The sequence below is a fragment of the Buceros rhinoceros genome, unplaced genomic scaffold (genome assembly GCF_000710305.1).
Source record: "Buceros rhinoceros silvestris isolate BGI_N320 unplaced genomic scaffold, ASM71030v1 scaffold29766, whole genome shotgun sequence".
Taxonomy (NCBI): Eukaryota; Metazoa; Chordata; class Aves; order Bucerotiformes; family Bucerotidae; genus Buceros; species Buceros rhinoceros.
Genome location: NW_010418574.1, coordinates 935 through 14,083, shown reverse-complemented (window position 1 = coordinate 14,083; position 13,149 = coordinate 935). Strand labels below are relative to the sequence as shown.

At 39.9% G+C, this 13,149-nt stretch overlaps 1 protein-coding gene across 1 annotated transcript; it reads right to left on the bottom strand.

Moving 5' to 3' along the window:
• Window positions 1-367: 367 nt before the first annotated feature.
• LOC104495614 (protein NOXP20-like) lies at window positions 368-11,959 on the bottom strand (the record flags this gene model as incomplete). The annotated part of the gene is made up of 4 exons (XM_010138601.1): window positions 11,618-11,959; window positions 10,591-10,678; window positions 632-745; window positions 368-474 (listed from the first exon to the last, which is right to left on the bottom strand). Coding segments are annotated over exons 1-4 (651 nt in total), but the record flags the coding sequence as incomplete, so codon positions are not given.
• Window positions 11,960-13,149: the final 1,190 nt, after the last annotated feature.

Here is a 13,149-nt window from a genome sequence, read left to right as displayed (position 1 = left end):
GCCTTTGAACATGGTAACAAAACTTATCATACTTTGTCTGGAAGGACTTAACTGTAAAAAAAATTAGATGGTAGTACCACAAATACAAAAAAGATTTCCCAGGAATTTGTAGAATTCTATATAGTTTAGGAGAAGACCTTATTTTTCACTGAAACTGGTGCCAAAGTAGTAACTAACTTAAGCTGTGTTTGACTTTTTTTTTTTTCTAAATTTGTTAGTTATCTTGCCATGGAAGAGACTCTAAACAGACTTATAACAGAACTGTTTTTACAAAGACCTACAACTTAACAAATGTGACCTACAGTGAAGTTGCACCTAAAAATGATGAAGAATAACTAGGGCAGTCAGGCCAGCTAAAATGACTCACTGTGTTCTGCACAGCATTAGTGATAGCTGACAACATGCCACGAGATCCAGATGAAGGAGAAGAAGGAATATTCTCAGAAGGGCTTTGGTCCAGACAATCTTCTGCTTCTAACAAAAGAAAAAAGCAAGCTACAGCATACTTTTAACTCTACAAGTCACAAATTACAGTAAACTGGATTTGTGATCAAAATATAAAAATTGTGTAAATTGGACTAATTTTGCAGTGCCAAAGAGTTTTATCCAATTTCAGTGAACTTGAACTTACGTATAATCGGTGTTTCAGCTGCAGACGGCTCTGCTGTTTCTAAAGACGCTGAACTTGCATTATGAATTCCTAGGGTGGTTCCTGCTTTTTCCTTTACTGCTGTTATCCCATGACCTGCAACATATTTTAGATTGTATGATTTGAAAACTTATTACTAACAATATACAGTATTCTTATACTCTGCGAATTATGACAACCAGCATAACTATTAAACTTACCTCAACTGCTTCATTTTTTTCTAGGTTAGTAATTCATTTGTTCCACTACATCCAGTATCTTAACTGACTAGAAATGACAAAGCTGAAATATAAATACAAATGACACTGGATCTGAAATGTAAAACTTTTTACAGTGGCACAGGTAGATTTAGTTCCCTGCTTTTCAAAAGGTTAAATATTCTATTACAATTAATTTAAACAGAAATTGATGGCCCTCCTAATGCCATAGGGTTTGGCCTCATAAAGTTTCCAGAAGCCTAGAACAATTAACCCACAATTAATAGACTGTGGGTGACTGCAGGGCTGAGGCAAGGAATCTGTTCTTCAGTCTGCTGCATAGGTGCTATGTTAAATAAGTATTTTAGGAATATTGACCCAGGTACCAAAGGTATGTCAGGATTTAAGCTCCTCAGTTGCTCATCTGAAGTCAAATTATAAAGCTGCTATTTAAATATACTTGGTAAAATCTGTTGGTGTCAGATGACACAGACAGAATTATTTTTCCAGTGGTAACTGATGTCCTACAGAGATTTTACCACCTTTACCTGGCATGTACATAGCGACACCTAACTCTCTGTTCTACTAAAATGGTCCAATTTAATAAAAAGAGTATGTTACTAGTGTTTCTATCTGAATAATTTTAACAGAACAGGATTGCTTTGCTGCTTTTCTACAGTTTATTTACTTTAGCAGATCACATGCACAGGTAGCACCCCGCTATGGGATAGACAGGGTGGCTTGCCTGGTAGGCAGCAAAAGGAGGCAGTAGCTTCCTAATCTGTATCAGCTGTAGTTGAAAAACATGGCCCTTAAAAAAGACTGCCCTCAAAATGTCTGTCCATTCTGCTTCTGGACACATCCACAAGCGTGTTCATGATACGCTTCATTACAAATGATCCAGACAGCACCTCTTCCTTAGCTGGAAGTTTCTGCTCATCAGCTGAGATGCATTAAGTAAACAACCGCCAGGCCAGCAATACTTCTTTCCAACACAAAATGAAATGGCTTCAGTAACACTATTTGATTCTTTCTTGCACAGTATAGCACTCCTGTGTCTCACATAAAGTTGATCACTTCCAGCAGTAGGACAGTACAGAGCGCTTTAACTATCTGCATGTTCATGCGATATTAATGACAATTTCATACTTCCTTGCTTTGTTACCTTAAACTGAACTGTAAATAGATAAATTATTTTTAAAAAAAGGCATTAAACCAAATCGCAGGTGGATACCTAGACATCTAAGGCATGAAGTCAAGCATAATGATTGTGTTGTCCATATCTTCCCACAATTGCGTGCACTTTCTATCAGAACAGGATAAAGCATCTTTTCTGAGTTAAATTAGCTACAACAAAACAGCCTATCATCTGCCAGTGCTCTGCGGTGTTCTGAATAAACATACACATATAAATGTATGTATACACATATGTGCGTATGTGTAGTCATACACATATGCTTTTGAACACCTGATTAAAGAAACATGCAGCAGAACTATTTGAAATGAATTAGGAAAAAGGAAAGCTTAGATTTATGATTTTATGCTTTCCAGATGGGTTGCACATCAGCTGCTCTATGAATTCAATAATAAATATACTCTAGAAAACATATGTGAAGCAGCACTTCTGAAAGATCACATCCAAGAAAACTGGAGTACCTGGAGGTAAACACAAAGAACAGATGGCCCCGAAGGAAAAGATGAGGAGAAACAAGTAATTTTCTATATGACAGCAAAAGCTGCATGGGGTCCTGATGTTGTACACAGAAACAGAGAGACTAGGCAGGTAAATGCTTTCACCTGTCTAAAGAAAATATTACATTTGTCTATTTTATCTCATGTCTTGCAAAATGTAGCAGTATGTCCAACCGTACAGGACATACCATGTTTTGTACCACAGCGATTTACGTCATTGCTGGATAACTTCTTGCCTTTTGAAAATCTGTTCCAATGCAGATACTGGAGAATGGTGTGCTAACAAAATATTATTGTCCTGTAATTATATAAAAAATTAACTACAAACATTAAGCAAAGATATCCTTCCAACTGTGTGCAACACTTACACATTTTCGGATTAAGTTCCCAGATTTTTTCTGTATCTAAATGTGTTTATATTCTGTAAATAAAATATTGTGTTCTATAATTTGATTCTCACAGTTTTGCAGGCAAGCTTATATTTCTAAGAAAAGGAGGCGTAGAGTTCCTGTAGTGATATTTACAGACTCACAAAAGGCAGCATGTTCAGGGCTGTGGTAACATGCACTAGAATGATAAGAAAATGTTTCAGGTCAGCTAGGAGCAGTTTTGCTGAACTAAGCTGTATGGCTTGTATATTTGGCTACAACAACAAAATCAGATGAGACGACAAAACCACAGCTGAAGCAAGTCAGCACTGTTAGGTACACATACACACACACAAACATGGCAGAAGTGCACGTTGCTCCGGAAATGTTAATTATTATTTGTCATTTCAAAAGGCACAGAAATAAGAGAGGTTATGAGAGATGAGCCTAAACTTCAGAGACAAAGGTGCAATGGTTTTGTTTACGCTGGGTGTGGTAACACAACTGAGCTGATCGGGTAAACCTAAGAACATGTCCAATGCCTCAAATTACTCATCTGTATCAGCAGAGACAGAAGAGCAATGCAACGGATATTGTTAACTGCATGCTTTTTGACGAAAGCAGGCTTTTTTCCCTGTGCTGCTACTTTTCTTTTTCTTGCCTATGTGATTTCTTTCCTTCTATTGGCTGGCAATTTCAGCAGAACATTGTTGCTCATCTTGCTAGATGGAATCTGCAATTTGAAAAGGAAGGTTTTGTAAGCACCGCCCAAGATTGTGACCTACCTTTGAGTCTGCCCATGGCCAGATTATAGTGCTTACAAATGCTTTAGTCAGATACATCCCATTTCACTTTAGGCTGTCTTATCTTCCACCTCCCAGCTTAGCAGCTTTGGATTCCATGCAGAGCTGAAAGAGGCCAACAGACACCTCCGGAGGGCAGTTCAGCATGTCTGAAATGTAAACCATCCTCTGTGGGAATCACTGTCCCTTGTCAGTCTAGTACTTGCAAGCAACCGGACTCCCTGCTTCAGTGGTAGAGATGGGGAGGAAGAGTTTGAGATTTTGCCCCTGGCTGTCACCTTTGCACCATCGGGGCATTTCTAATGAACAACCAATCAAACTTTAGTAAGATGAAGCAAGCTTCAAGTTAAAGACTGAGGCCTTAAATTAGCATATTACTGTGACTGAGAAACTGAGGAACTTGAAGATGGCTGGGGAGGAATTGCTCCACTACATTAAGTGCAGATATGTGGAAAAGCCAGCTGTGCTCTCATTTTGTACACCAAAAAAGTGGGACCCCATTGTGCTCACTGAGAGGCTATCCTATTGGCACTCCATTCGCTTCAAGGCTTTAGGAAAATTCTCTTCCTTGTAGTTAAAACAAAAACACAGGCTAGATTCTAATAATACCTAATATCGAGTCTGTGATCAGGAATAATTCCAATTAAGCTAGTAAATGAGACTAGTTTCAGATCTCCTTACTGAACTGGTAAAAGGTTTTAATAATAGCAATAGGCATAAAGGCTGCTACAATAGATTATTGGTTCCCAACATCTTTTAGACCACAGGCCCATGGTAACAGACATTAAGAAAGCAATTGGGACTTCCATCCTCAAAAGCACGTCCACAATTCCTCCCATCTGTTAGCTGCATTCAGTATTCTTAAAAAGGGAGAACTGTGAAAAAGGGGTTTGCTGCTATAGCAGCTGCAAAGCGTTATTCACAAAACAGTTGAGTGATCACCATGTGACTTCAGGTCCCAAACCAATTTTCCCTTAATCAGCTGAATTTATGCAATAAAAAAAAGTCTTCTGAAGAGATTGACTGTCCTTTTTTTTTTTGACCACATAAGGTGCAAGCATAACATCCCAGCCTTTGGGCTTTTTTTGTATCCTTTATTTCACAACAGGGGGATAATATCTATAGACAATGGAAAAGATATTCACATCATTTCAACACTTGTTCCCCATTATCTGAAGCATTTGCATTTCCACTTGGACTTCAATTTAAGCTATGCAACGCTGATCAATACACATACCCATGCTTAATAATATTCAAGCTCACGAATACAGTGACATGAAAAGTGACACTTCATTCTGTCATACTGAGTGAGAAGAAAAGGTTTTCAGCATACCAGGGAGAACTATGGGTGTCTGGTATTTCCATGTGCCATGCTACTAGGTGAAGACCTAGATGAATAGTATACACAGGCACAAAGTAATCAAGACTGCAGAATATGAATTACAAGCAATGCACGAGAGATGCATTAAGCAGCCTTATAGTATGAATTTCAGAAACCATGCAAATCAAATAGCTGGGTTCTATTTTTTATTACTTTTATTGTGTAAGAGGTATAGACAGATGTCAGTCTTATCCATGGCACTAGAGGTAAAAAATTCCAAACTTACACGGAGTGAAGCAGATGCACACAGCTTAGACAGAGAACAGACTTTGCTTGGAAACGCAGCTTCTTGAACAGTGTAACTTAAGCCCCTTGTGAAGGCCATAATTAATCCATGCAAAACAATACAGCGTATGAAAGGCAAGGCTTGCAGGAGAAGGTAGTAACTTTCATTAAGCTAGCAGATAGCTTAGTTGGAAAAAACCAAAACAAGCAGGCTTTCAAGCATACAAGCTGTTTGTAAAAACAGAAGTCACAAGCTTCAAGTACAGACCGAGAATGTATTTCACCTCACTTAAGCCCTGGGGATAAAAGCTTTGCTGTCACAACTAAACCAACCTAATGGCTTCTTGGTGCTGGTGTGGGAGTTTCTGCTCCTTCTATGTTCCATATTTGTACCTTCTGCTTGCCCTGACACTTTGTCTCAGTGAGTTGGTTCAAGGAACTGAAGAGGCAAAAAATGGATTTTTCTTTCCGCTAAATTTATTCTTATGTCAGTTTAGCTTCCTCAACCCACAGCTAAGGGGAGCATGAGTGCTGCCACAGGGAGGAGGAAGAAATATGCAAGGCAAAGAGAGGTGCAGGACTGCACATTTTAGTGGCTGCTAGCCAACAGATTGGCTTAGCTGCAATGGCAGCCCACTGTTAGTGCAGGGTTTTATTAGTACTGTTTCTAAAAGACTGGATGGTGTACTGGTGCTGGTTTACTAAAAAATACGGGTTAAAAGAAAGAGGGTAAAACACTGACAGTAAATACAAGTTGTGTCTCCAGCTAACAGTGAGCCTACTCATCATCTCAGCAACTATTTCAGTAGAACTGCTTCACTGTGGTTCCACAAAAGGACAAACCAAACTTCTTGCACCTTTTAAAACCAGAAGAAACCTCCTAACACCATTAATGAGACAGTTTCAATAACTTTCTTAGTGTGACATCTAGTGTTAGACACTAAGCATGGTTCAGGCAGTGATTGCTACTAATCCAAAGGCATTACAGATCCTGTACCACATCTGCCTTGTGGCAGAGACCTTCATCCAAATAATGTCAAAATCAGTATAAAGATAACACACAATTTATTTAGAATACAAAACCATCACCAAAACAATCACTGGCTGTATGTGTCACAGAGAGATAACATACAAATTATACAGAAACTACCTTAATATTAAAAATTAAAATCAGCTACGCTAAACAAATTATAGCTATGTAGCAAAAATTCTAATCTGTTTGGGAGGTCTAAATCAGGGGCTGAACAATAAGGAAACCGAAATCTTTGTAACAACCATTTCTCAACTCAGTCTTGAAGAGAAAGAATGTAACAAATTTTTTACAGTAAGAATGATCATTCTCTGGAACCTCTCGGAGACGTGGCAGAGTCCCCACTGCTGAAGGTTTTCAAGATGTGACTGGAAAAAGTGCTAGATAATCTCTTCTAGGAACTCTTTCCAACAAAAGCCTGGACTAGATGATCTTTCGAGGTCCCCTCCAACCTGTCTGCTCTATGATATTATTTGTTAAAAGCTGAATATATTTGGTTAGCCCTTTAAGATGTTATCTAGTTCACCTCATACTGTTTCTGCTATTTTTACAGTGTAAAATCTTGAAGAAAAATTTAAGGAATAGTAAGGATTTGTCATACTTAAGCAGACAAGCACCTGTGTCATACAAAGATAACAACAGAGCAACAAAAAAATCGCATACCAAAGGTGTTGCTGATAAGTCTAATTCCAAGAAAGCAGCTTTACTTACACCATTTGCCATACTGAAGGAATAAGCAACATTAAAATGGACTGGATCATGGCAAACCTGTCTTCTGATGTAGAATAGATGAAGTGTTGGTTGAATTGCTCAGATATTAAATGGAGTAACTTGAAGTGGAATAATATAAAAAAGCTTATAAAAATTCCCACTAGCTTTAATTTTTTCTCTCTCTCTGTCTTGCTAAGAATTACCATTCTGAGGCAGATATACAGTATATGCAGTCCCACATCCTGTCTATGACAGTGACAGACAGTAAATACTTCACAGGATCAAGCATGAAATTCCGTAACACAGAACTAGGAAATAAGCCCTCTATATCAGGAATATAAACTATTATCTGCTGCACTGATTTCCTGGAAACTACTCTGGAAACCCTACTCTGACTTGAGGGTCATGAAGACTAAGTTATAGTTTCCAGGAAATGGGAAAAGAACACGGGGCAAGTGCTGTTTTACCTACATCCGGCTTTAGGCTCTTCCCCATTCCTTTCGGTCACTGCCAGAAACTTCAGTTTGACTGGTGCAACCATTCTAATATAAACTTAGAATTATTTTAAAATTTTCTTTTTCTTTTTCTGCATGTGGATGCTTCTCTGCCTAGGCAACTTGACCTTTTCCAACTATGCTCATTTTTACATAATACTAACTCTACATATATACACACATGGTGATGATATGCCTATTCAAAATAGACGTCGTCACACAACCTCATCAAGTCAGGCTGCCTAGACAATAAACTTGTTTACCAGTTACTTGGTTTTACACTGTGTGAAGATAATCATGATGCTGATACAGTCAGGTGGTACACTAAGAAATCAGTATCAATTAAGCAAGAATTTTTAACATATGTGAACCAAGATGCTATATGAAATCACATCATTAAAAAAGCACCCTCCAGGACTCCTGTTCTTGGCAGGCCCCGGCCACCCCATGCCCAGGTCTGTGATGTCCGGAGGTAGAGCAGCGACTCTTTCACAGGCACCCCCTTGCCGTGGGGAAGGAGCTTGCGTGCCCTTGTGAGGTTGAGAGCTGTGCTGGTGGTGGCATGTGCCTCCGGCGGGGTCTCCCAAGCCAGACAGGGCTCAACTGAAGGGTCAGACAAAGTGTGTCCACGGGCCGGACGGGCTCACTAGCCTTCGGGCACCATCCTAGGAGAAGGACAACTCTGACTCCAAACCTGGGCAGATGGAGCTCGTTTAGCCTTGTAAGTCCTCCATCATCTAAGAGAAGGACACTCTAACCAAACCTATGACCTGAGGACTTTGCTGTCACCGTCCAAGCTCGCTAGGCCCTGGCAGATGACCCTCAGGTGTAAAGGGTGGAGCCAGTTCCGCGCACGCTGCGCCTCACCTCAAAAATCCACCGCCCAGGCCTGAAGGGTGCACTCATTGATTGTAGTGAGCGTGGGAAAAGCCCTTCCCAGATCTTCGTGCGCAAAGCCAAGCCATGATGATGATTAAAAAGGCAATGGAGATCCACAGAGATTCAATGCTGGCAGCAGGTTTTACAGACCAATGCAACAGCTATAAAAAGCTATATCTTGTTTACTTATTAGACTACAAGAAGGTATACAAAACACACTCTTGTTGGTCTCCTGAAGTTTTTCCAACAGCATTCACCATTTTCAGGCAAGCTCACACCAACTGTGCAAGAAAATATCTACGGCCATACTGTCCCACAGAAAATGTATACACTTTGTGACTCTAAATGGATTGCCAAGGCTTCTAAGCAAGAGGAGACTCTCAGATTGCCCCTGCAAGCCTGCAAGAACAGTAACTGTTTGGTAACAAACAATCTTATTACTCACAAACAACATCAGAATTGTCATTTGATAGAATACTATTTATTTAAAAAGTTAAACAGAATATAAACATGGCTATCTTACAGGCCAAAACTGAATGACCTGCAAGAGCTCTGTTCCAAGAAACCCACTGCTGCAACTATAACAACAAACTGAAGAATTTGTCAGGATTACAATTCCAACTGATTAACAACAATATTACTTTTATGCATATAAATTTTCTTCCATAGTCATTTATGCTAGGCCAAATTATTTTCAGAATGCTGTTGGTAAGATGGTCTGAGAATGCAAGAGGCAAGGCTCGTGGGAATCTGTGAAAGCAGTACCCTTTATTAGACCTGCTACTACTGCTGGGGAAGAAACGGGCAAAGTTTTCGACACAGAGGCCCTTCTTCAAGTCTGAAAGTTAAGATCACTTATGAAGTTCCGCAGCTATTTAAACCCCCCTCGTCCCCATTGGCATGTTCTGTGTGTTCCCATCATTTCCCATTCAAGTAGCATTTGGGTGATCAAATGGTGAGACAGATTAGAGAATTTATAAGATGATCCAGCTAAAAATCCAGCTCTTATTTCATCTGTGCTTTTCAAAATCATTCCCATAAACCAGCTCCTTACATGAAGGCCACTGTTAGCACAAGAAAAGGAAGCAATACATTGCTGGGGCAGGGCAGGCCTTCCCCTTTCAGCAGCAACCCTCACTTACGTCAATTTAAAGATAACTTGGAAACCCATTCTGAGTTTAATTAGGTATGTTAATTGGTTAGACTGTCTGAAAGAAAAGGTAGTTACAAACTCTTGATTGTGGGTGTTACTGAAAAACGAGAGGATAGGGACGTTCCCTCCTTTCCTGAGAAACAGACAGAAATAATTTCTTGCCCAGAGGAAAAGAGGAGGGTAAAAGGAGAATTATTTAGCCTTCTATGGGATCATAAAACCAGTATCTTTGTTGCATCTGTGATTTTTAGTGCCTAGCAATTAGTGTTAATTCCTAGGTTCACCTTTTGAAGGTGTTTTGTGGATCCTTTATGAGAGCTGATTAGTTAACAGCTTAGTAGCTCTTCTGTGAGAAATGATTGCCCACTGGTAACTGGGTATTTACATGCTTCACCCTTTCTCTGTGAGTTTTTGATGTGTAATGATTAAGTTTTACCTAAAGTCTTCTGGTCATTTTGTAGCGACATACTATTGGAAATGAGAGTACAGGGAGAGGGAGTATAGAGTGCCTGTTTCAATATGATATTCTACTGTCTGAAGTATGGTGTGATAGCTTAACAGTTTCACTGGGTGTCAGTGAAAGCTGGAATGACCTACAATAAGTGAATTCATATTGTATAGATAGAAGTCACGATGTATAAACCACAAGCACGCATGGGCGTGAGTCTGCATTGGAGTGCTTTGACTTCGAAAACTATAAATCTTTGGCTTATAGCAATTGTATCAGATTATATACCTTTTCCGTGAAGAAGCCACAACGAGATAAATCACTAACTTTACAAACAAGCCTTGTATACTGTCCATCATGTGACCTGAAGAAATATTTATGTTCTTTGACAGTTTAGTAAAAACTAAAAAAAAAAAAAAAAAAAAAAAAATCATGCTTGCAAAGCATATGAAGACAAAGCTGTCAGCTGTCCATGAATCTTTAAGATACAACATTAATGTGTCCAATGATATGTTAAAATTATCACTTATTTCCATGTACTTTACTGATTGAACACTTACCCACTGTGGCAGAAGCTGATGACAGAAGAGACTTTCCCCAGGTACCCCAAGCTCCCCATTTACTTGCTTTAGATGAGGAGTCTGTGGCCTATAACAACAAAAATATTACTCCTGTGTCTAAAACTCATGTTTTCCAAAGGCAGGAGGAATCACAAAGATCCTATCAGGCAACAAAGTCCAGCATTTAATAAATGATGATAGTTTGGGTATTCTGTGGACTTCAAGCCTCTGTGCACAAAAAAGCAGAATGGGAAGCTTACTTCAGATCACCTATTCCTGAAAGAACCTAAAACTCCAGAGCTGTCTTTACAGACATCCGAATATTTCTGCAGGCACCCAATCCTATAAAGCCGTACAAGTTTACTAGGACTACTACTAGGGAGAGGCAGGAACTCATCTCCTTCCCGAGTTCTACTGTGAGCCGCAGCTACAGGCTTCTCTGTCTGAGTCTTCTCAGAAATGTAACCCAGTAGATGTGCACAGGGAACTTCTGAATTCACTAAAACCACAGCTAGAGGAGATGCATGCTCATATTAGCATGTGGTAATAAGTGAATATCAGTATTCCATATTTAAATCATATTAAGAAACTGTTGTCTCAAGAAAGTCTCCAGTAACATATTACCCTTACACAATCAACTCAAAAGCAAAAGCTGAAGTATCCCAAGACAGCTCTGCATTGTGCAGTGTCCTGAATGAAGCGCATTTGTACAGAAAACCAGATAAAGAAACCACAGGAGTATTATACCTACACAAAATGGACTAGATTCTTAATAAGATTTAGGATCTGGTATAGTTTTATTGCAACAGGCTAGAAAGACCAAATTAATATTGTACCAGCAAAGACAAATTCAACAACTTCTAGTTTCCAAAAGCTTGGTGTTGCAATTTAACTTATTTTATTCCCGTGCAGGTTTTCTGTATATAACTCCATAGGCTTTCGAGAAAAAACATATGTACCTGGAACAAAATTCTGTCCTTACAAAGCAGGGAGGGACAGCTTTTATGGAAAAGAAAGTATTACTTACTGGACTGCTTTGTTCATGCAGTGTTTCTTCAGACTCAGGTTCTGCATCAAGGCTTACGGTCTCATTGCACTCAGTGGGCACGTCTTCAGTCGCTTCTCCATTGGAAGGCAGACTTTCGATTATTTTTTCAGTCAGAGGGTTTTCATTAATAAGTATGTCTCCCTCCTGTCTGTTACTGGCACTCTGAGTGGTCTGTCCATGTTCATCTTGTGAAGACTCACGCAAGATCTCAGTTTCCTCAAGGTGTGGTACTGACTTGTGAGGCAATTCCTCATTGCTGGGCACTTCCAGTACTTCAGGGTTTTCTGCAGGCGGGATGCCATCACATAGGTCTTCAGACATTTTCTATTCTGAATATAGAAAATAAAATAAATCATTTATAGTCATCCAAATGTTTATGGAACCTAAAATATGCAGCATTTACCACCAGCCACTGCTGAAAAACAACACAGCCTTGATGTAAGGCCATGGGCAGCAAGAAGCCCCGTGCCACATGCATCATGCCAGCACTGGTATCACAATGACACTCTGAATACTCTATTCACCTTGCAGGATTTCACTCAAGTATGAAGAGTAGCATTACTGTTTTCCAAAATGTGGTTTGGAAAGGGAGAAAGGATGTTCATTTGTCTGGAGAAGCCAAATATAAGAGCTTCCACACCGTTAATTCTTATGTTCCCTATCAGATGTGTATGAAAGACCACTGGAACAGGACAATCCGAGCTGCAGTAGTCAAGCAGCTCTTGCTCTCCTTCCAACCATTTCCACAAACACAGGTTCCTACAGGCTGCTGACTGACAGAGAACAGGATGACAAACACAGCATGACTAAAACTGTGGTGATATTTATGTGTTGGATTAGGGGCATAATTTGAGAACGTGGCAGGCCATGGTCCCTGCTGCCATTTCAGAGACAGGGAGCTTCATTGCTCACACCATTTCTGCGCCATTTGTCTCAAACGCTTACTGTGTGCGTGGGGCATGCAATGCTTCTCACCTGCTCCTGAAATTCCAGCTGTGTGATTTAACTTCAGTTTTGAAAGCCAAGGTAAGCTAGTATGAGGTACGCTTACTGATTTTTTTTTCTAAGTTACAACCAGTTTTCTCTTATTTACTCTTTATCTTCCAGTGTAACTTTCTTCTTCTACATATTTTCCACCACTGTGCAGTCATCCAGGCTGAGGATCCAGGAAGGGAAAGAAATGGCCACTGCACAAGCTCTCCAGCCGATTAAGGAGCGGCACTGGCAGAGTCCAAAAGGACTACTGTACAGTGATTACTACCACTTGTTGGCAACAACAGTACGTCTGGCAGTCGACTCAGAGGACAGCTCTTGACAGAGAGTTGTCATGGCAAGCTTTTGACTATATGCTGAGTTGCATGGCGTAAAATAAACTCAGAAAGTCCACTCTGTGATGACAAGATGTGTTTTCATTGACTCCAATATCAATTCAGTTCAAAGCTTTGTACCTGTTAGGAAGGACTGAGGTTCTAAGAGAGACTGAAGAACAAGAAGGGGGGGGGGGGGGGGGC